General features: G+C 43.8%; 1 protein-coding gene across 1 annotated transcript; it reads left to right on the top strand.

Moving 5' to 3' along the window:
- The first annotated feature begins 1,111 nt into the window (after positions 1-1,111).
- ETNPPL (ethanolamine-phosphate phospho-lyase) lies at positions 1,112-15,687 on the top strand. Its single transcript, XM_054824656.1, has 13 exons — positions 1,112-1,229; positions 3,128-3,246; positions 3,410-3,569; positions 4,452-4,526; positions 6,301-6,394; positions 7,371-7,487; positions 9,223-9,305; positions 9,821-10,046; positions 10,927-11,081; positions 11,840-11,929; positions 12,143-12,273; positions 13,147-13,214; positions 14,065-15,687. Exons 1-13 carry the CDS (start codon positions 1,174-1,176, stop codon positions 14,194-14,196), a joined length of 1,506 nt encoding a protein of 501 aa, XP_054680631.1. The 5' UTR covers positions 1,112-1,173; the 3' UTR covers positions 14,197-15,687.
- Positions 15,688-20,149: the final 4,462 nt, after the last annotated feature.

Here is a 20,149-nt window from a genome sequence, read left to right as displayed (position 1 = left end):
TTAAAAAAATGTAAAAATCAGGAAGTGTGTTTCTTCTATCTGCAAAATTTGGGATGTTACTGGATACTGATCTAGAAAAGACAAGTGTCATCAGCGCAGGAAACTGTGGCTTTACATATGCTCTCTGAAAACCCTTCCAAGCATAGTGCTGCAAGTGTCACAGGCGAACTACAGATGGGGTAGCAGGGACGTGGGTGCAGGGTTTGCTGCTGTCTGCCCACGCAGCTCAAGCAGCAGCCTCCAGACGAGGAGAGGGAGCATCCGTGGCAGGGAGAAGGTAAAAGCTGAGGTGTTCCACCAGCAGCTTTGCTGTTTTGAAATGCAACACCTCTTGACATTAATTCTGCCCTTCTTCCCCATGAAATGGTCCCCTCTTTTTCTTACAGGTTTTGATGGGGTTTATCTTTTATCTTAGGGGTTTTATCAAGGGTAACCATGAAGAAATGCCACATTCAAGCAAATCACTTCTCTATTGGTGCCGTGGTTAGAAAGAGGTCACAGGACCAGTCATACTTAGGTCTTGCCTAGACTGAAAAAGGGTATACCAATGCATCAGAGCACAAGGGCGAGAGCCCTTTTCTACTTATGTGTACAAAAACATAGAAACCCATAGCTCTTACTAATTTGCCCTGCTTTACAAGAAATACGGACACTGGCTTTGATGGATGTATACAAGCATATTTCTCAGCCTACACTTACGAACAGGTTCTGGGAGATAAGGAGCTGTGAATTATGACTCTGATTTTGACTAAATCAACCGCTGGGTGCCCCCACTCGAGGGTATCTGTAGCAGAAGTGCTTTGACCACCAGAATGACCGCGGAGCACCGCAGGCAGGGCACTCGCCGGCCGGAGCAGGGTGGCCGCCCGGCTCTCCCGCCGTCCCTCCGCAGCAAGCCGCTGGTTGTGCAAGGTTGTGCCGGTTTTGCATCGCTAGAAAAACTCGAAGGCGCGGGGGCAACCCGCGGCTGAGCCTTAGCTAAATAGTAAACACGAGCCGCCCAAAAGGAAAACCCGGGGAGGGGGGGCACAGCCGGGCCGCCCCGCCGGGGCAGGCGGGAGGGAGGCAGGCAGGGAGGAGGGGTTTGGCGGCGGCCGGCGCCGGCATAAGAGGGGGAGCCCCGAGCCGTGCCGTGCCGTGCCGTGCCGTGCCGTGCCGTGCCGTGCCGTCGGGATGGAGGAGCGCTACAGCAAGGCGGAGACCCTCGCCCTGCGCAGGAAGCACATCGGGTAGGGGCGGCGGCGGGAGCGGGACCGGGAGCGGGGCAGGGAGCAGGGCAGGAGGGGAGAAGGAGGAGGAGGAGGAGGAAGGTCTCCGACCGGCGGCACACACACCCCCCCCACCCCCCCCCCGGCGGTGACAGCGCCCGGCCGGACCCGCTGGGCGCTGCCCGGGGGCTCCCAGCGCTGGGCAGCCCCCCCGGCCCCCCGGCCTTCGGCCCCTGCGGGGCACCGGGCAGAGCCCCGGCCGGCAGAAGGTCCCCGCGGCGGGGACTGCGGGGGAAGGACAAGACCCGTCAGCCCTTCAGCTGGCCAAAGCTTTGGGCCGCTTCCGATTCCCTCGGCGGCGGGGGGATGCAGCCGGTAACACTCAGCACATCAAACGGCACTGCGCTTTTTTTAACAGATCGAAGCAAGCAACCAGAATGTGGTACCCAGGTGTATGTCTCAAATGCGGCTGTGCGGGGCGGGTTTTTGCGAATAAACTGACTGCTCCTGAAAAACAGATGTCTCCATTAAATGAAGCTGAGGCGATTTCTTAAGTTGAGCCTAACTGAGGGAAATGCCGGAAGGCTGCCGGGAGCTGTGACCTGAGCAATAGTCCTGGCCGTGCACCTATCTGATCCCGCTGTATGGCAATAGTAGCTCCTCCAGAACACGCAGCTTTAATTCTTTCTTCAGTAGGTGTTGCCAAGTGAAAAATAAGTCCAGATCGTTAAAACCAGTGCTGGCTATTTGCTGATTGCATCCTGAACGTGTGGCGTATATAGAAAGCTCACTAAAGATTCATAGAAGTCATGGCCTCGTAAAGCGTGCACATCAGCCTCTCTTTAGGGGCCGGCTCAATGTTAAGGGGCTCTTGCCTGTGCAAGGATTATAGGATTGGGCTGTGCTGGGCAAGCAAACAAACAAAAAAACTTTCACAGAATGGACTGACATGTTACAGAAGAAAAACTTGTAGTCAAGAAATGACCAATGATGATGTGCACTGCTTCTGAAGTGTACCAGATGAATAGCCGAAGATGTCAGAAAAGATCTATGCAACAGCACGAGAAACTAAGAAAGAAAGTAAATGGCTTCACTTTCTAGGAGACATATTTAGGCTTTACAAGTTGATAATCTCAACATACCCGACAATAACTCTCTGAGTTACCTGGAAACAACTGTGTTTATCCAAGTCCATATAAACATTACTAAAAGTTCAGAAGACTTTCCTTCTGCTCAGTAATATCATTCAACATAATTACATAGCTGGCATGTTCTCCAAGAGGGGTGGGGGGGAAAGAGCATTTAAAGAATACCTCGGATAATTTTACAAGGAGCCTGAGTTTTGCTGGAAGCCATTGCAATTTAGGTGCTTATAAAAAGCTGCTTTTAAAGATTTTATCCAAAGCAATTGAGATGAGATAGTGAGATTTTTAGGACTTGCTCAGCACCTCCAAAAATAAAGCATGCAAGGCATTAGTGTTTTGTTCTTGAATGTGACCTCTATATGGTACAGTCATCCATTGCGTAATGAATTTTTGGCTATAGTATAAAAAAATGCTTAACAACTTAGTTTTATTCCCAGCGAGTTAATTGGCCATACATGTTCGTAAGGCATGTAAACAAACAGAGCTACAGCCTGGAGACGCAGCAGGACATATAAGGACCTGGAACGACTTGCAGTCACTGTGCTCCTGTGGAACTACTTGCAGACAGAGTCATACTTTGAAAACGTCCTTATTTAAGACCTATTTCTGTTGCTGCTCTGCCTGGGGAGGTGCATGGGGGCTGTTTTTAATTTCAGCAAGAGCCCTGCTTGACCACTCACAAGCTCTCTGCAGGGGGAGGCAGTTGTCTCCAGAGCTGCAAAAGATCAACGCCCTCAAAATGAAAATGATGTTAATTTTTTTTTTTTTTTTTAGGCCTTCCTGCAAAGTTTTCTTTGCCAAGGATCCTCTGAAGATAGTGCGTGCTCAGGGCCAATATATGTTTGATGAGAAAGGAGAAAAATACTTGGACTGTATCAACAACGTTGCACACGGTAAGCAGCTTACCTTGTAAGACTTGCTTCCGTTCCTTCCTTTCTGCTAGGCATCAGAGCGCACTTCTTCCAAGTGATGATGTTCACAGTGCTTCTCTGAATCTCCTTGTCTGTTTCAATAACTGACTGCTTGCTAGTAATAACTAATTATTTACTTCTTTAGTTGGCCACAGTCATCCGTATGTGATAAAGGCTGCAACAAAACAGATGGAACTGCTCAATACAAATTCCCGGTTCCTGCATGACAACCTTGTTCAGTATGCGCAGCGTCTTACAGCCACCCTGCCCGAGAAACTCTCTGTTTGCTATTTTGTTAACTCTGGGTATGTCTGAATATTCATTTATTTTTTTCCATTATGACTGTTTTGCTCCTATTTGAGACTTAGAACAACATGGTCTAAATCTTACTAGGTAGGACTAAGTAGGACTAGGTGATAGGCAACAAAAATATTTCCAGTACCGATCAAAGGATCCTTCCTGTTTGCAGCTGTCATATTTAGTGTGATGGCTCAATGCAAGAGAGCCAAAATATGAAATGGTCTGCTGAATGCTATGCAAAAAAGGAGAGGAAAAGCAAGAAAAGCAAATTATACTGCAAACTAGTGAACATTATGTACACATTGGTGAATGCTATGTGTAAATTGACATGTGACCTTGGAAACGAGTAGTCTTCTTTAGGAGGTCCGTTTAGTGTGCGGTCACTTCCGTTGCCAGAGGAGACACCCTGCAGGGACTTGTGAGCAGAGGGGCTGCCATGGGTCAGGCTGGAAGTTTGAGTCTGTGTCCGGGGGGGCAGGTTTGTGTCCTCTGCTGCCTGATGGTACAAGCGCTGGGGAGGACGGAGCCGTCGTGGAGGGTGGGAGACGGGGCTGGTGTGCTGTTGCTTTTCGAGGGTTTGCGGCTGCATTGCGCTCTCAGCTGCAAAGTGTTCTCATTTGTACCAAGAGGAGGTAAATGTCTACGAGCAAACTGGGAGGGAAAGAAAGCTTCGCTTTGTTTGCTGTTTATACAAAGAGCTGTCTTTTCTTTGCCCTCTTACATGGCATTTACATTCTCAACCTTAGCATCGTAATATGTATAGTAACAGAGCCTGCTGTGTTGATTTATTATATTCATTAGTCTCGTGCCTCCTCTTCCATGTCAGAATACCATTTTAATTGGAAGTGCTTCCTCACTATTTTGCGGCTGTATCTGTTATCGTGCAGGTCCGAAGCCAATGATCTTGCTTTACGACTGGCTCGACAGTACCATGGGCACCAAGATGTGATCACCCTTGAAAAGTAAGTACGTAGAGCAGCTTATGTGAGCGCAGCCAGCAACTCCTGCCGTTACTTCAGAAGCAGCTTTGCAGCAACCCCCTGCTGTTTGTACTCCACTGCCTGCTGAAAGAAAAGCTTTGTTGCTTTCATACTAGAACAGGTCAGGAAATCCCTTTTCCGCATTTGGATAAAGACAAGTTTTGAAGATCTCTGAAAAATAAGCTTGCCAGTCACCCCAGAAGGTCAATCACCTGTTACAGGGCATTTCCCACAGAGACTCCCAAAGCAGTTCAGGCTAGAAACTTGAATGTTGGTTTTCAACATCAATGAGCGGTCTGGCCACTGGGCTGCTCTGGAAAAGGGCTTTCTGTTTGTCACGCTCTGCTGGACACGTGTCTTTTTGTACAAATAAATATTCAGTGGTCAGTAAGAAAGATCTTGTAGCTCTGCAACGGTGCTGCACCAATGCTCAGCTGTCCTCCAGTGAACACAAATATGCGCACAAAACCAAGCAGCTCCAAAATCAGGAGGCACTGAGGCCGTCAGCTACGGTGAAGATGGCCGACCACATCTCTGGGTTTGCCTAGCCTCAATGCAGCTGTAGGGTTGGTTACGCCGCTGTAGGGTGGTGTCTTCTTGGGTTATGATTAGAAAGTCCATCCAAAGCAACTGAAGAGCACGTGTGTCTATTTGAATGGCACAAAGCTTGTTTGACTCAGCCATGCTCAGGTCCCTGTTGACCCTCCTTGGCTCGCACGCCCAAGATTTGGAGCCACTGAGAGTAGCTTCTGTCAGGAGAGGCTGAGGATGGAGCTGGCTCTGTCACCGTTTCACTGCAATGTCTTGTCTACCTGAACACCACAGGGTATTTCTTTGCCCAGGTCCCAAGGCTCTGTAGGCTTTTGCCATAGCTACCACCCCAGTCAGGGTGGGCTTTCTGTCCTTTCTTTGTGTCCCTTGGCAGATTTTGTTGACTGGCTAGTAGAAGGGTGTAAAGAAGGCAGAGGAGTTCAAAACCATCATCTCTACCCTACGTGTGTGGTATTATGAAATTGTGACATGTCTTTGATTTGGTTTGAGGTTCCCTTCACATCGAGTTTATGGCTGAATGAAAGTCTTTATTCCCTGAATGAAGCTGCCACATGTTTTAGGCTCAAAAGGCTCTGTTTCCTAATTTCTAAATCAAACTGGCCTCAGTAGTAAGCAGTTTTAGCATACACTGCAATATAAAGATTTTATATTCAAACAATATTCATCCTTATCCTGAAAGTGGCTTCTGCCAAACAGTCTGTCCTGTAGGGACTTCAGGGCAGGTAGCGGTGTGCTGCTGCTGCAGAAGACCCCACCTTCTGATGCAATGCATGCTCTTGAGACTCTTTGCAACGGTGTTGGGGGTCTAGCTTGCAAAGCTTGGGTTGGCCAGAGTAGGTCCCAGATGTTGGAAATGAAGGAGGTGGACCCAGCCTTCAACTGCCAGGTAAGGCTGCTAGGGCAGCCACCTTAGAGGCGATGCGGTCCAGGGGACATCATCTTGGTCTGTCCCCATGCTAGCACTTGATTTTATCCAAGAAAAAACCCCTCCTGGTTCCAGTCTTGCTAGTGAATTAAAGTCAACAGCGATTTTGTATTGCCTTTGAGAGAAAGACTGAGTAAATTAAATCAAGACCCTTTCACAAACGGTGCTACTGTGTTGCAGATACAGTCGCTTATTATGGCTTATTTATGGGCACAGTTGTAAATTTAGCTTTTTTATACATTTGGTGAAAAGTGACTTCGATATTTAACACTCATGCAGTGCTTACCATGGCCATGTTACATCTCTGATTGACATCAGTCCCTATAAATTTAATCAGCTGGGAAAGGACAGCAAGAAGGAGTTTGTGCATGTGGTAAGTGTGGTTTTTTTGCTTTTTGTCATTTTTACGCCTGTTAGGCAGCATATTGAATTACACTTCTGGTGTAAATATACTTTCATTCTGTTTTGCTGGTGCTGGACTACATACACTTGGCTGTTTGTCAGTGGATTAAATACAGCAAAATTGTTCACTTTTGAATTTCTAAGAGGGTATTCAGCGGTGAGGCTGATTTCCTAGTGCTACAAGTTCCCTGAGTCACTGCACTGTATTGTTACACAGTTTGAAAAAAATAGCCAATACCTGTTGTGTTGTTTTGGCTAATGATATGCAGGATTTTTGAGTCTGCTTCCAAAAACTGGGAAAGGCAGACGCCACGAGTTCACACAGATCTGGGTATAGACCTCATGGGTGTCCAACTGAGCAGGATACTGTTTGATTTTCAGCCTGAACTTGTGTATCTTACAAAGACAAAAGTCATTCTCAGCCCAGAGAGCACATCAAGCAGGTCTTTCCACTCCAGACCTCCTTGTGTTAACCAAAGTAGTATCCACCTTTTTATACCACTCCCTTTCTTTTATTTACTGAACCTCTCCCAACACTGTTTGTTGAGGCTTGAAGGTCGTAGAGATTTGTACTGTGACCAAGATGCTGGAAGGGAAGTGACAGACTGGAAAATCCCATTGTCCAGTTGCTGAAATGGATCTTTCTACAAGAATCTGAAATAAGATGGTGGATGAGGACTCAGTATTGTGTCTTGGGGGAGAAGAGGGATGGTCTTGAAAGGTGGATGAGGTAGATGATGGCTCTTTCAACAGTTGTGTCCAGTAATGTTGAAGACATCACAGGGCTGGATTGAGTTTAAGCTCCTGTAAGCATTTTTGCAATTCAGGCTGTACTAATTCCTGTTATCTGTTTGTGTGGAAAGACAAAAATGCAGAGCAATAGAAAAGAAAGTAAGTGTTTCATAGAAGAATGGGCTTTAAAAAAAATAATAAATTGGTCTTTTCAGGCTCCTTCTCCAGATATCTACAGAGGGAAATATAGGGAAGACCACCCAGATCCAGCAAGTGCTTATGCTGAAGAGGTGAAAAAGATTATTGAAGAAACACAGAAGAATGGACGCAAGGTGTGTGTTTTGTGCTCTGGAAATCCTGAGGCTTCATCTATTAAGTGTGGCACGGAGGCATGAAACAGACAACTAAGGACATGTTTCTTTACTCAGTTTCCCTTGCTTCCCCCTGCCCTTCATTTTTCTATGGTGGATTCTGTGTCCAAAATGGGCCATTTTTCTACCTGATGCTCTTACCATAATTTTTCTAGACATCAATGAAAGGATCAATAATACAGTTGTAAATAAGCAGATACAACCAAAGCAGTTTAATTTCCTATTTTATGCATTGAATCAGTAGGTGGTAAATATCTTAGGGCAAGCTTTGAGGTCAGCTGAGAAACTACATCACAAATTCTAGCAAGGATATATAAAAGTCTCCAGAACATGGAGAAAATATGCTAGATAAAATCTTGATACTACATTTCTGAGTCTAGTAGCTTATGATAACTTTGGAGTCATCTAAAAAAAGGTGAACCTTTCAATCACATATAGTATGACCTTGATAAAAACAGACAATTTCTGAACAGGTTTCCCTAAAATGTGCATTAATGTTTTGTATGATGGCATTAGCGTTTTGAGACATGTAGGGCTTGATCCAAAGCCCACTGAAGTCACAGAAGACTTCAGCGGAGACTGGAACAACATGTTCCCTTCTAGTCCAATGGACTTACATCGCTCTTCTTTTAGTTTCTTCATCAGCTTTTTTTTATTCTCTACTAACGGATAGTTTTGTTTTTTTCTTCCCTTGTTTCCTTTCTTTTGCATATTTCTTAGGTTTTGGTGACATAGACCTGTGGCAGGACAAGTTGTGCTAAAGGCTAAGCCTCACATGCTATGGGAAGCTTCGTACTCTTTGGCCGTAGCGTGCCTCTTCAAATATAGTGTACGGTTCTTTACACGTTACTGCTCGGCCTTGTTTCCAGGAAGACTGCGCCAGCCCAGAGAGACCTCTTGATGCTCAGGGAGGGGTTCACAAGTGGTGTGGGGATGCAATCCCTTAAATAGCAGACTTATGCTGAGACTTTGGGGTAATATTGTATCTCTGCTGCATAGACCTCTGCTGTTGACAAGAAACCAATTTTGATGTTCCAGTGTATCTGATCCGCTGCTCTTACCCTTCCTGACTTAAAATAACTTTCTTTTTCATTCCTAGCAACTGGAATTATTTCACCTGTAGAATTTTTCTCCTCTTTTGTCAAGTGCCTCATGCTGACATTTTACTTGTGTAGTTATTTGCATTAGGCAGGGGTGCCCAAGCGTAGCCTCAGGTCATCTTACAGTTCAGCTTCTACCCACCTCTACCTGGTGTACAGGACTGAACAAAAAAACATGTACCCATGACTGGAGAGCCTTGGCATTGAGCAAGTTTCATTAACCTCTTGGGGAAAACGGCAAACCTGTAAATTGAAATTTCTAAATAAATTTGCAGAGCTCCCAGGAGCCTGATCCAATGTCCACCGACACCGGTAAGTGTCTTCCACTTCAGCAGCTGTAGGGCTAGGGCTTAATGGAGGTCCTTGTATTCCCATCAGGTTGCAAAGGTGGCCCTGGCTACTGCAAATTTGGGCACCCCAGATTACAAAATGAATAAATTCTTTAGCCATAGCTGTTCTCAAGAGCCCTCAGTTGTCCAACCCATTGCGTGATTAAATTAAGGCACACATTTAAACCTTTATTTCTAGACTGTTAGATGTTTGTGCAAAGGCCAAGCAGATGAACACAGCTCTCACCTGAGTTTGTTTTTTTGTAGATTGCTGCCTTCATAGCCGAATCTATGCAGAGCTGTGGAGGCCAAGTAATTCCACCTGTGGGCTATTTCCAGAAAGTGGCAGAGTACGTACATCACTTCAAAAGGGCATAACTGGAAAATTAACCAAAGAATCAGGTTTTTCACTATAGGCTTATCCAATCAATTCAGCTGTCACCCTCTCTTGTTCTTGGCTATCTGTGGTTCCTTTCTATTTTTTGAAGACTAATTTTTATGGAACATCAGCCGACTAATTGTTTTTAGCTGGGTAATTGTCTTTCCTTTTCTATCTTTAATCCTCAGGCCATAAGACTGATGGAAGATGAAATTGATCCATCATAGATATAACCCTGCAGTGCCATTACAGTACCCCTATTTTGCATCAAAATATCAGATTTTTTTTTTTCTTAACATTTAGCAAACTAAAAATTTTATCAGTTGAAATAGCTGTAGCTGTGTTTCAGCAGCCACGTTCTTTCTTTTTTTCCTAACCTGGTCTCACAGTGGAGAATTTCTGTGATACAGACTCCCTTGTCTTAGATTGCCTACCCAAGAGGTGTGCTGCAGCACCGGTCGTTCAAGCTATTCTATTTGTTTTCAGGTATGTGCGTGCGGCGGGTGGAGTGTTCATAGCTGATGAGGTCCAGGTTGGCTTTGGCAGAGTTGGGAAGCATTTTTGGGCATTCCAGCTGCAAGGAGAAGACTTTGTGCCTGACATTGTCACCATGGGAAAGCCCATTGGCAATGGCCACCCTATGTCTTGTGTGGTCACAACAAGGGAAATTGCTGAAAGTTTTGGTGCCTCTGGACTGGAGTATTTCAATACAGTAAGTTAGTAGGTGAAGGTTTGTCTTTGTTTCTTTTGGTCTGCATTTAGCAGTTAGAAGTTGGTGACGTTGTTCAGGTGATTCAGCTAACATCTGCATCCATCACTGCATCACGTTACTAAGAGCTCGAGTCAACCACAGTCGAGTATCTAAAAGCAAGTGGAGAAGCTTTGGAATATGCTCTGTACCAAGTGGTTTATCTTAATATGGACCAGCACTAGCTCTCTGGCAAGTCATGCATGTCAGCTCATATCTGTACAGATAAATTCTTCCTTACTTCTCTCTCTCTGTCTTCTCCCCCTCTGAAATGTTGACCATGTAAAATTTCATTTTCTAGGATAGGCTCTGTGCTGGTGGGGCTCATGCCCTGGCAGACCTTGCTCTGAAGTTGTCACCTAACAAAACAGTGACCCTTTACCAGGAAACATTTGACCTGCATGCATGCCACAGAGGAGCAGCTTTCTGCTCCTGTGACTGAGCCTTCTTCCCAGCTACCATGAATCCCCCTGCTTTCAATGGACTTTGTACCCTCCGGTTCAAGAAATACCAGATCTGTCACCCACTGCTCTTCACAGGAGCATTTTGCCTGCACACGCAATCAGCAAACCACGAGAGCAGCTTGACCGCTTCAGCTGTGAAATCTTCAAATTACTGAAACCTGAAGCGGAGGAAGCGGGAGCCTCTCCCTTGGGCCCCTTACAGTGCCCAAAGTGTGGGGGACGGTGCTCCGCAGTCTGCGGCACAAACCCCACCCCACCCCCCATCTCTTCAAGCTTTCCTCACGACATGCCAAGCAGGAGAGGGCAAGTGAAAACTACGTGGATAGACACAGATGAATGTTTCTGACAGGTTTTGTTTTCCTGTTTGTCTTCACCATCAGTTTGGAGGGAATCCAGTGTCTTGTGCTATTGGTTTGGCTGTGCTGGAGGTAATAGAAAAAGAAGATCTCCAAGGAAATGCTACACGTGTAGGAAATTATCTCCTGGAGTTGCTGACTGAGCAAAAGGAGAAACATCCCTTAGTGGGAGATATCAGGTGGGTGCCTTACAGCAACGTACAGAGAAGAAAAGTAACTATACTGGAAAAATCTACAAGTTTGGGCTGAGGGGAACACAGAAACATTATGTCATGATTATGCTACACCTCTTTTTTAAAATGGGCTATCCAAAACTGATATTGTAAGGCAATATTTTTTTTTTTTTAAAAGTTGTCCATCCATCTGCTTAATTAAGTATAAGTGTAGCCACGAGAAAAGCTCTTGGAGAGAGCAGGAGGAGGAGCCCTCTGTGTGCAATAGCCCAGTCGTCAGCACGCTGTTGGGCTGATGGAGACCTCGTTCAAATCTCTGGTCCATTTCATTTGGAGATGTTAGTGTGGGTTTTCCTCATCTCATGTCACTACCACGATAACTGCCTTCAGTTTTTTTGGGGGATTGGGTTGTGGGGTTTTTTTAGTTCTTGTTTTTTGTTATTTGTCTTCCACAGCTCCCTGGCTTGGGGTTTGCAGGATAAGAGACGAAGAAAATTATTCTATCATTCTGAACTGGCTGTGTAGCCTTAATGAGCCAGCTAAATTTATTTATCCAGAAATATCTGCTATCCTGCTTGATCGTCTGAAGTAGCCAGTGGCAAGAGACGACCAAAGAGAAAGTCTCCTCTCTTTCCTGCTCCTTCCCTGCTGCGTCCCAGGGAAGGGAATTGCAGTTGTTAGAAACAGGTTTTGCATTTGCAGCAGAAGGCTTGGGTTACTGGCACTGGATTTCACTTGTCTGTATTTTTTTTTCTCTATTGCAGGGGTGTTGGATTGTTTGTTGGAGTGGATCTGGTAAAAGATCAACAAAAGCGAACACCAGCCACAGCTGAAGCCCTTCATCTTATTTACAAGTAAATAAGTTTTTTAAAGACTATGTGCAGTGAACAAACCCTCCTAATATTCCCCAGCTGTTAGTCATTAATTACAGTTTAATTTTTGTGTAGCTTTTGATAACGTAGTCCTAGAAAAAGAAAAGTTTCAAGATCTAACTCAGCCTGAAGGGGCTGACAGGACACAATATAGTTTTATACCTGTGTCTAACACAGATGTTCCTCTTTGTGCAGGCTGAAAGAGCATCAAATCCTTCTTAGTGCAGATGGACCCCACAGAAATATACTAAAATTCAAACCACCAATGTGTTTCACAATGGAAGATGCAAAACATGTAGTGGAGACAATTGATGCACTTCTCACAGGTACGTATGCTTTAGTGCTCAAAGGAATACGCTGCTTTGTTCGTTTCCAGATGACCCATTAGAAACACCAGCCACCATAATCTAGGCCATTGCACACAAGGGAAAGTAATCAATTGTATTTCTTACCGCTTGTCCAAATGGCTGTTATTAGAAGTAAGCAAAAAGCCCAGTATGTGCTTCATCCAAACTTTCAGGCAAAATCCTGCACTTGATCCTTTCTCTCACAGAGTCAGTGTTACTACTCATTTCTGGTCACACATGTTATATGTTAAGGAGTGAACATACTAATTCAGCACAGGCCTGAAAGACACTGCTGAAACATTGGTGAAACTTTTCATAATGTGCTCTACCTTTTTTTTTTTTTTTTTTTTTTAACTGGCGTACTGGAACATGATTGTCTCACTCAAATTTAGCCTGAAGGTTTTCAGGCTCTATTTATCTTCTACCTGGGGACCAATCCAGGGGAAAACAACGTCAGGTATACTATTAGCGTAAGGACTCTCCAAACCCATTCTACATTGAACACTCCCATCTCCCGAGAGTACGACAACTGGAGTTAGACTAGCACGAACCTGCTGGACAAAGGCAGAATTCAGCTCTGAAAGGTCTGTCTGAAGCCCCATGCTACAGTCAAGATGTTAATTTCGTTCTTTTCTCTGAACGCCACCAAGCTACACATTCCTGATACATTAATCACCTTGCCTCAGAAAAATGTTTTAGGAAGTAGCCATCATTCTTCAGTTATTCTTCTGTGTGAGAAATGCCCAGAGGAATAGCTGATTAGGTATTTTTTACTTCAGCCAGCTGTTAAATTGACTGTATGATTATTACCCCATTTCTTTTTAATTTAATTATTTTATTATGTTTTTTTAGAAATGGAAGAGGCAACTGGAATGAAGATAGAAAATACTGCATCTACAAATGCACAGTGTAAAAGAAAAGTATGTTTTGAATTTTTTTTCAACTCTTGTTCACATAGGTGTTTGGCGAAGCAGGTGTAAATTACTTTGATAGAGCGTGTCTTCATTTTTGGTGGTGTGAGTGGTTCTGTGCCTTGAAACTGAGCTCAGAACGTAACCCGCTACTAGCAACCTGAGAAGATTGTGTTACTGGGGCAAATCTAAAAAGAGCTGAGTAATACAGACCTACAAGAAGAAACACTTCATAGACAATTCCCTCGCCTTGTCTGCCTTGTGTGCAAACAAGACCAACCAGACTTTGGGCCGCACAAAATTGTGAGCTGAGCAGTCAACAGTTTTACTAGTTCTAGGTATTGCATGCTACCGATGGGTATTTGGCTTTCTAAGCAAGCCCTCAGTCCAAGTTTTCAAGGAGTTCCAAGGATTTCATTTCCACCGTAGCTCTTTGAGTATGAACGGCTGACCTGCATCCAGATTAGGACTTCTCAGGTTGCAGCCCCAGCTTTGGATAAATCATATATCATTTCTCACAGCCTTAAAAACAGATCACCCACTGTGTTATAGGAAAGCTTGGTGAGTTTTCCAGTGATGCTGCAAATGGTGGGAAGGCAATAGCTCAGCTGTCTAGGGATGTAGTAATTAAGGCAGGGACCCAATGGATAGATACTATCTAGGTTTGGTACTAGATTTGGGGTGCAAGGCTCCTCTTACAGACATCTGTACCCATTCCATTCAATTTCTTTCACAGCTAAGAAGTTGTGCCACTAAAAGAGGAGAGTTGGGCAGAGCTGCCTAAAACGGGAGCCAAGTCCAATGGCTGCCTGTTGGGAGACATGCACGTGCCGTCGTTGACATTTCATTTCTGTTTCAGACAGCTGAAGGGAGTTCTCAACCAGAAGGTGCAAATGAAAGCATCGGCCATGTGAATGGAGCTGCCTGCAGACAAGAAAATGGGCTTTATTCTAAAAAACGCTCAGTGCCAAGTAAAAGAATAAGAACATGAAGAGGGAAAGTTTCCTCATTCAATTTGAGTTTATGTCTGGCTTGCTTTTTGAGATGAAGAGTGCAATAGTCTGAATCCTAGGATCTGTGTGAAGCCTAGTCCTACCTTCCATAAACTGGCTGAATTCCTATTAGCTTCAGTAGGAGTTTAAAATACCTTTTCAGATACATGAGAACTGCACCATGTGGCTTGAAATCTAGATGTGACAGAACAGACAAGTGATACACAAATACCTTGGTGCTGATGGCAGGCTTGACATAGGTACACAAACTCAGTGAAATCTCTGGATTTACCCTTATTACACAGAACGTGAATTGCTTAACGACCATATAAGCAAATGCCAATCCTATTAAGTTTAAAATTATACGCTTAACATGCTGTTTTTACAATATTTTAAATTTCAATATGTAATATTGAGATGTTAATTGCTTCCCATGTTTTAATGGCTGAATTCACAAAACAATGCTTGAGAGAGAAATCATTATTATCTTCTAGTGTAACTTAGGTCCTATGGACCGTATTCCCAGCTGATATAAATTGGTGTAGCTTTGTTAATGTCAACAACACTCTACCAAGAGTCTACCACTGTGTGTGTAGAGACACAAAGTTCATGCAGGGCATTCTCACTTTATGTTCAAAGAAAATGAAGAATCTGGATCCTAATTTTGTATGGATAAAGCAACTTTTATAGATAACTATTTATATAAAGTAAGATTTTATGATTTTTTTTTTCAAAAGTTTATATTTTGAACCCTCTGAGTCCAAAAAATATGCAAGTAGAGTATATATCATTTCAGACACACTGATTGATTGACTTTAACCTGAGGGTCTCTCAAAATGAGGTTCCCAGGCATAGCTCAGCTTGCATTCCCGTGGATTTTAGTTGTTTTGACAGTCGTGGTTGTTATTGCCTGATCCTGTTGTAGCAGTGCTGTTTTACTTTTTGTCAGTGGTGATGAAGAGTCGCATACCAGTTGTATGGGATCCTGGCACATAAATGGCTACACTAACGTTTGATAGATTACTAAAAGGAGAGGACCACTGCATAAAACATGCACGCAACCACTTTGCAGCCACTGCCTAGCTGTACTGTAGCTACTTTAGACTGACTTGCCTCCTTGTCACTGTTGAATTTCAACAAGAGCACACAAGCCCTGCTTCTGTTTTCTAAGACACGCACAACTCCATGCTATGGAAGACACTGAGGGCTTTACAAATGGTTTGTACTTCAGAAAAAAAAAAAAAAAGACAAAATGTATTTCCTCTTCAATTTTAATACCCTAAGTTCTGCTGTTTTGTAATTGCTGCTAATGGCCCTACTGATATGACTTAAAATTGAGCACCTTATCTAATTTCATGTTTTCCACAATTTGCTATATTAATATTGATGTTTCTGGTGTAACGTCTTCCAACATCCTCAAGCTGGCTTCTTTCTGTTTCATGATCCTTGAATAAATTCTTCCGTGAAAATAAATCTCTTATTTGTAATTATGATGTCCTCCACAAAGAGGTCTTTTGGTTTGGGTTTTTTTTGTTGTTGTTGTTGTTTAATTTTATTCTTCCATAACATCTATTTGATGAGCGAAGTAACTTCAGTTTTTGGCTGCGGGTTGTCTCCACGCCGAAGCAGAAATGACTAGGCTGCATTTCCCCGAGCCTCTACATAGAATCATAGAATGGCTTGGATTGGAAGGGCCCTTAAAGATCATCTCGTTCCAACCTCCCCCGCCATGGGCAGGGACACCCTCCACTAGGCCACGTTGCCAAAAGCCCCATCCAACCTGGCCTTGAAGGTCCTCAGCTGTTGTCAGCTCTTACCCTCCAAGCCAGATGTTACCTCAGCGGGTGCTAACCCTGCGCCAGGAAGGACGCCACAGGCCTTTTCCAACGTGAAACTTCACAAAGACCTAAGTCAACCTAATCTGGTATGTGTCCAAAGGCACGGTTTAGGTCACTCCCCGTGTGGACTGGGGCTACTCACATTACGTGTTGTCCACCACGTGCAGCACCAGCAGCAGGCGCTTCCCAGCAAGCAAATGCTTGTACGCTTTATTAGAAAGGTTAAGCTCAAAGGCATACAGCCCACCAGTCTATACTATGGCATTACCTGTTACAGCAGGTCATTAATATTTATTTTTCAAAAGCATGTCAAAGAACTAGGAAAAATAAAATAATCCAATCAGCCTAAATCTGGGGGGAGGTGAAGATTACAACTTCACAAAAACAAGACGTCTGTGCCTCTACCTCTACCCTACCTGCGTCTTGTTTCTGCACGTGCTTGAAATACATGGAACAACCATTGCTCCAGTTTAGTGTTGTTTTTTCACCCAGTTTCTGCTTCACGAGTCAGCAAGCTCTCTACCTATTGGTTCTCCTCATTATGCAAGGTGTGAGTTACTGACAACAACTGTGTCTTCTGTTTTCTTTAACCAAGAGAGGTATCACTTCTGTGATACACACTGAAGAAAACCACTATCATTTAAATGGAGGAACCAATCCAACAGTTACAAGGAGATGAGCTGGACCTACTAGAATTACTGTATCATTGCTAATGTTCCCGCAGTATCTCAGAGTTCACCCGCAAGATTATGCACAATCCCTACTGTGAGGGGCTTACTAATTAGAAGAGACTGATTAAAGGATGAGAGAGTGGAAGCAGAAAAGATTAAGGCCAAACACAGAGACAGTGGTTCCAGTCAGCTGAACTGATCAGATATATTCCCTCCACTGAACAGGCAAGGCTTTCTTCCCCCTTTCCAACTCTGTTTCCCTTTTTCTTCTTTCTACCTCTCCTGTCCTGGCTGTGCAATTCCTGGTTTTAGCCGTAGGATTCAACCTCCACCTTGGCCTTTACATTCATCAGACACCTCTGCAAGCCAGTTCAACTCACTAACCTTGCAGAAAACAATAAGACCACACTTTTTTCCCCCATCAGTTTTCTGCAAGGCTAATGAAGAGGCTCAAGGAGGAGGTCTGAGCCTGCACGGGACGTGCAGCAGGAGGAAGAGACAGTGGGGTGGGGGAAAGGCAGGACTCCATCCCAAGTGGGCATCACATGCTGGAGTTTTAGTTACTTTTATCTTCACTCTAGCTCATCATCCTACTGGAAGCTGAATCAAGGTAATTTTATTGCATTCTCATAGTTTACCACTGTTTCAGTCACTTTTATATTGCACTTTTAAGACTGGTTAGAACAAGGGAAAAAGGAAAGGACGGTGCTGGCTGCAAATACAGATGAAATTGTGACACTGGGAGAGTCTGAACCCACTGCCAGTTAATTGCCCTACCTAAAAGCAGGCAGCACTGAACCCGTGTGGAGTTGGAAAGCTGTGCCTTAGGCAGCACTGTTCTGGGGACAAGAATCAGGATCACAAGTTTCCATGTCGCCGCACCACCGCTGAACTGCCAGGGAACCAGAGCATGCTGCATGTCCACATCTGGGGGATGAAAAAACCACCTCAGCCTTAGCACCATTAAACATTGCAATGGGAATACACTGAGTGGAAGAATTATGCAAGAGTGTTATATTTTGTTTGTTGTTTTTTAGATGTATGGTTTCTTAGACATACAACACAGTCATATCAGATAATACATTTATAATATTCACAGCTGTTAAACTTGGTGGCTGCGAATGAACAGATGGCCCCAACACACCAGAAGGGAAAATTACACACACACACACACACACACACACACACACAAAAGAAGCAAGCTCTGATGATATCTGGTAGAAAAAAAGGGAGATGAAGGGGACCAAGGGACAATCCTGAAACACTTATTTTACATGTGTCATTGCAATGTACAAGGCATCTCTGTTAAAAAAAAAAAAAAAAGCAACATCATAAAGCAAACACAAAATTTCATTTTCAGTGTAGTAAAAGTCTGGGTCAAATGCTGACTGGGCCTGGGACACCTTCATCTAAAACCACAGCTTTCAGCACTGACATGCAAAAAATAGAGCCCAGAAAAAGAAGTCAAAAACACCCATCAGAAACATATTTCTAAATGAAGAAGGCTGTTTAAATGTCTCTTGCAAAATGGGACACAAGAATTTGTACAGGCATCTCTTGGACAGTAAGTTCCCGGTGCTGCAGACACTCTAAGAGCTGAATACACAGAAAGTGTTAAAGAAGCTGCATTCAGTAATACACTAGAGAAGGCAACGTAAGGACCTGGGATGTCAATGAAAGAGCAGTCATTACATTCTATGGTTACATACTGTGTATACACATATAAGCATATTGTATATAATCTACCTTGTTGTATTTCTTCTCCGTTTAATATAATAATCTAGAAAAAACAAGTAACTAACGCTTGCAAGCAGAGCAAATTAGCTCATAGCAGCAGCAAAGTTTAATTTTCCAGGTTTCTCAGCGATGACTTGAGCGGGTGTTCTAGTAGTGTCCCTTTTCAACCTGGAGCTGGCCTGTGCTGCCGCCGGCCGAGCTCTGGCAGAAGGGTTATGCAAGGGAAGACAAAGCCAAATGACTGTGACAGGATTTCCCTATCTCTGCTGCCCATAGGCATCTGTATTTTCCCACCTGGAACATTTGATTTTGTTGGTGCCTGTGGTTCAGCAGAAAAGCTGAATTAGAAAAGACAAGCTATGTTTTTGCGTTTCCCACTGACTCGTGGTGTGACTGGACTGTGTCACATCGTCTGTGTAGGCTTCACCTTCCAGAGATGCAGAGTATCTTACGAAGGCCATGAGAGAGAAGTCTACACAGGACGACTCTTCACGTTGATATTTCATAAGAAAACACATTTGGGCCTAAATGAAGACCCTAGATATAAAGCACCAAAAGTTTAAAGCCTTCACTGAGCTTCACAACTCAAGATCAATCTGCACCAGGCAAAACAACCCCCAGTCTCTCCCACCTCTGCTCACAGCCATTCATGTGTGCTAGGATAAACATTGCTCCAATATCACAATAACATACATTTACAACAATATGGAATTAAAAAAAAAAAATTAAAGGAAGCGGAAGGGGAAGAACATGAAGAAATGTGTTTTGGTGCAGCTCACTGAAGGTTGCTAAAAGTCTTTAATAATTGACAAGGCAGAAAGTCTTGTGGTCGTGTGAAAGCCTGGAAAAGGATTCCTGGCTTCAGCTTAGCTATTGACTCATTACACGGCTCAGCAAGTGACTTAACATCTTTATGTCTCTATTTACTTCCACATATAAAAGCAGCTGCAATAACCTTTGTTATGGTTTGTAAAGGTTAATCACCTTATCAGGCACAATCCCGATTATATAGGACTACAAGTCACAAAGTACAGTTAGCTTAATTTACCTACTTGCAGTTACCTCATTTAATTCCCTACTTGCCTGTGGTTTTGTCAGGAAATAAAGCCCTATGATGTCCACTACAAAGTCAGAGACTGATTGTGCCAAATATCGTGAAGCGATGAAGAGATGCAACCACAGGGCAACAGGGAAGCAAGCAGTCTGCCTAGCATCTCCCAGGAAGCTTTAAAGATATGTAAATATATTTTCAGCTGGCACAGGGCACTTCTTTCAAGCAAAAAGAAAGCTTTTGATCTCCATTCCTTAGCTTCTTCATTCTAGTCACAAAATAAGGCAGGAAAGGAGTTCATCTGGAAAATGTGCTGCTAACACGCTCCAGTGGCTTGCTCTTGAGAACAAAGATTTTTGTTCCCAGCACTTATAATCAGCTCTCAGTTAAGTTAGCTTTATTCTACTCTCTATTAGGCAAGACACAGATCATCATACAAATCATAAATAAATTAGACTATAAGAACAGACTATATTTTGCACATTTGTCTTTGAAGAACAGCATTATAGTACAGATGACTCCTACAAGTCTCTGTGAGACAGGACCAGATTCCTTTCCAACTTACGCATTGATGCAGAAATAATTATGGCATTTAATGCTGCTTTCTTAACTCACAGCTACATGAGGACACTGTTACAGGTAGTGAAACTCCAGT

Source organism: Grus americana, chromosome 4 (assembly GCF_028858705.1).
Source record: "Grus americana isolate bGruAme1 chromosome 4, bGruAme1.mat, whole genome shotgun sequence".
Lineage (NCBI taxonomy): Eukaryota > Metazoa > Chordata > Aves > Gruiformes > Gruidae > Grus > Grus americana.
Note: the sequence above shows the minus strand (reverse complement) of the source record. Positions and strands in the feature narration are given on the sequence as shown.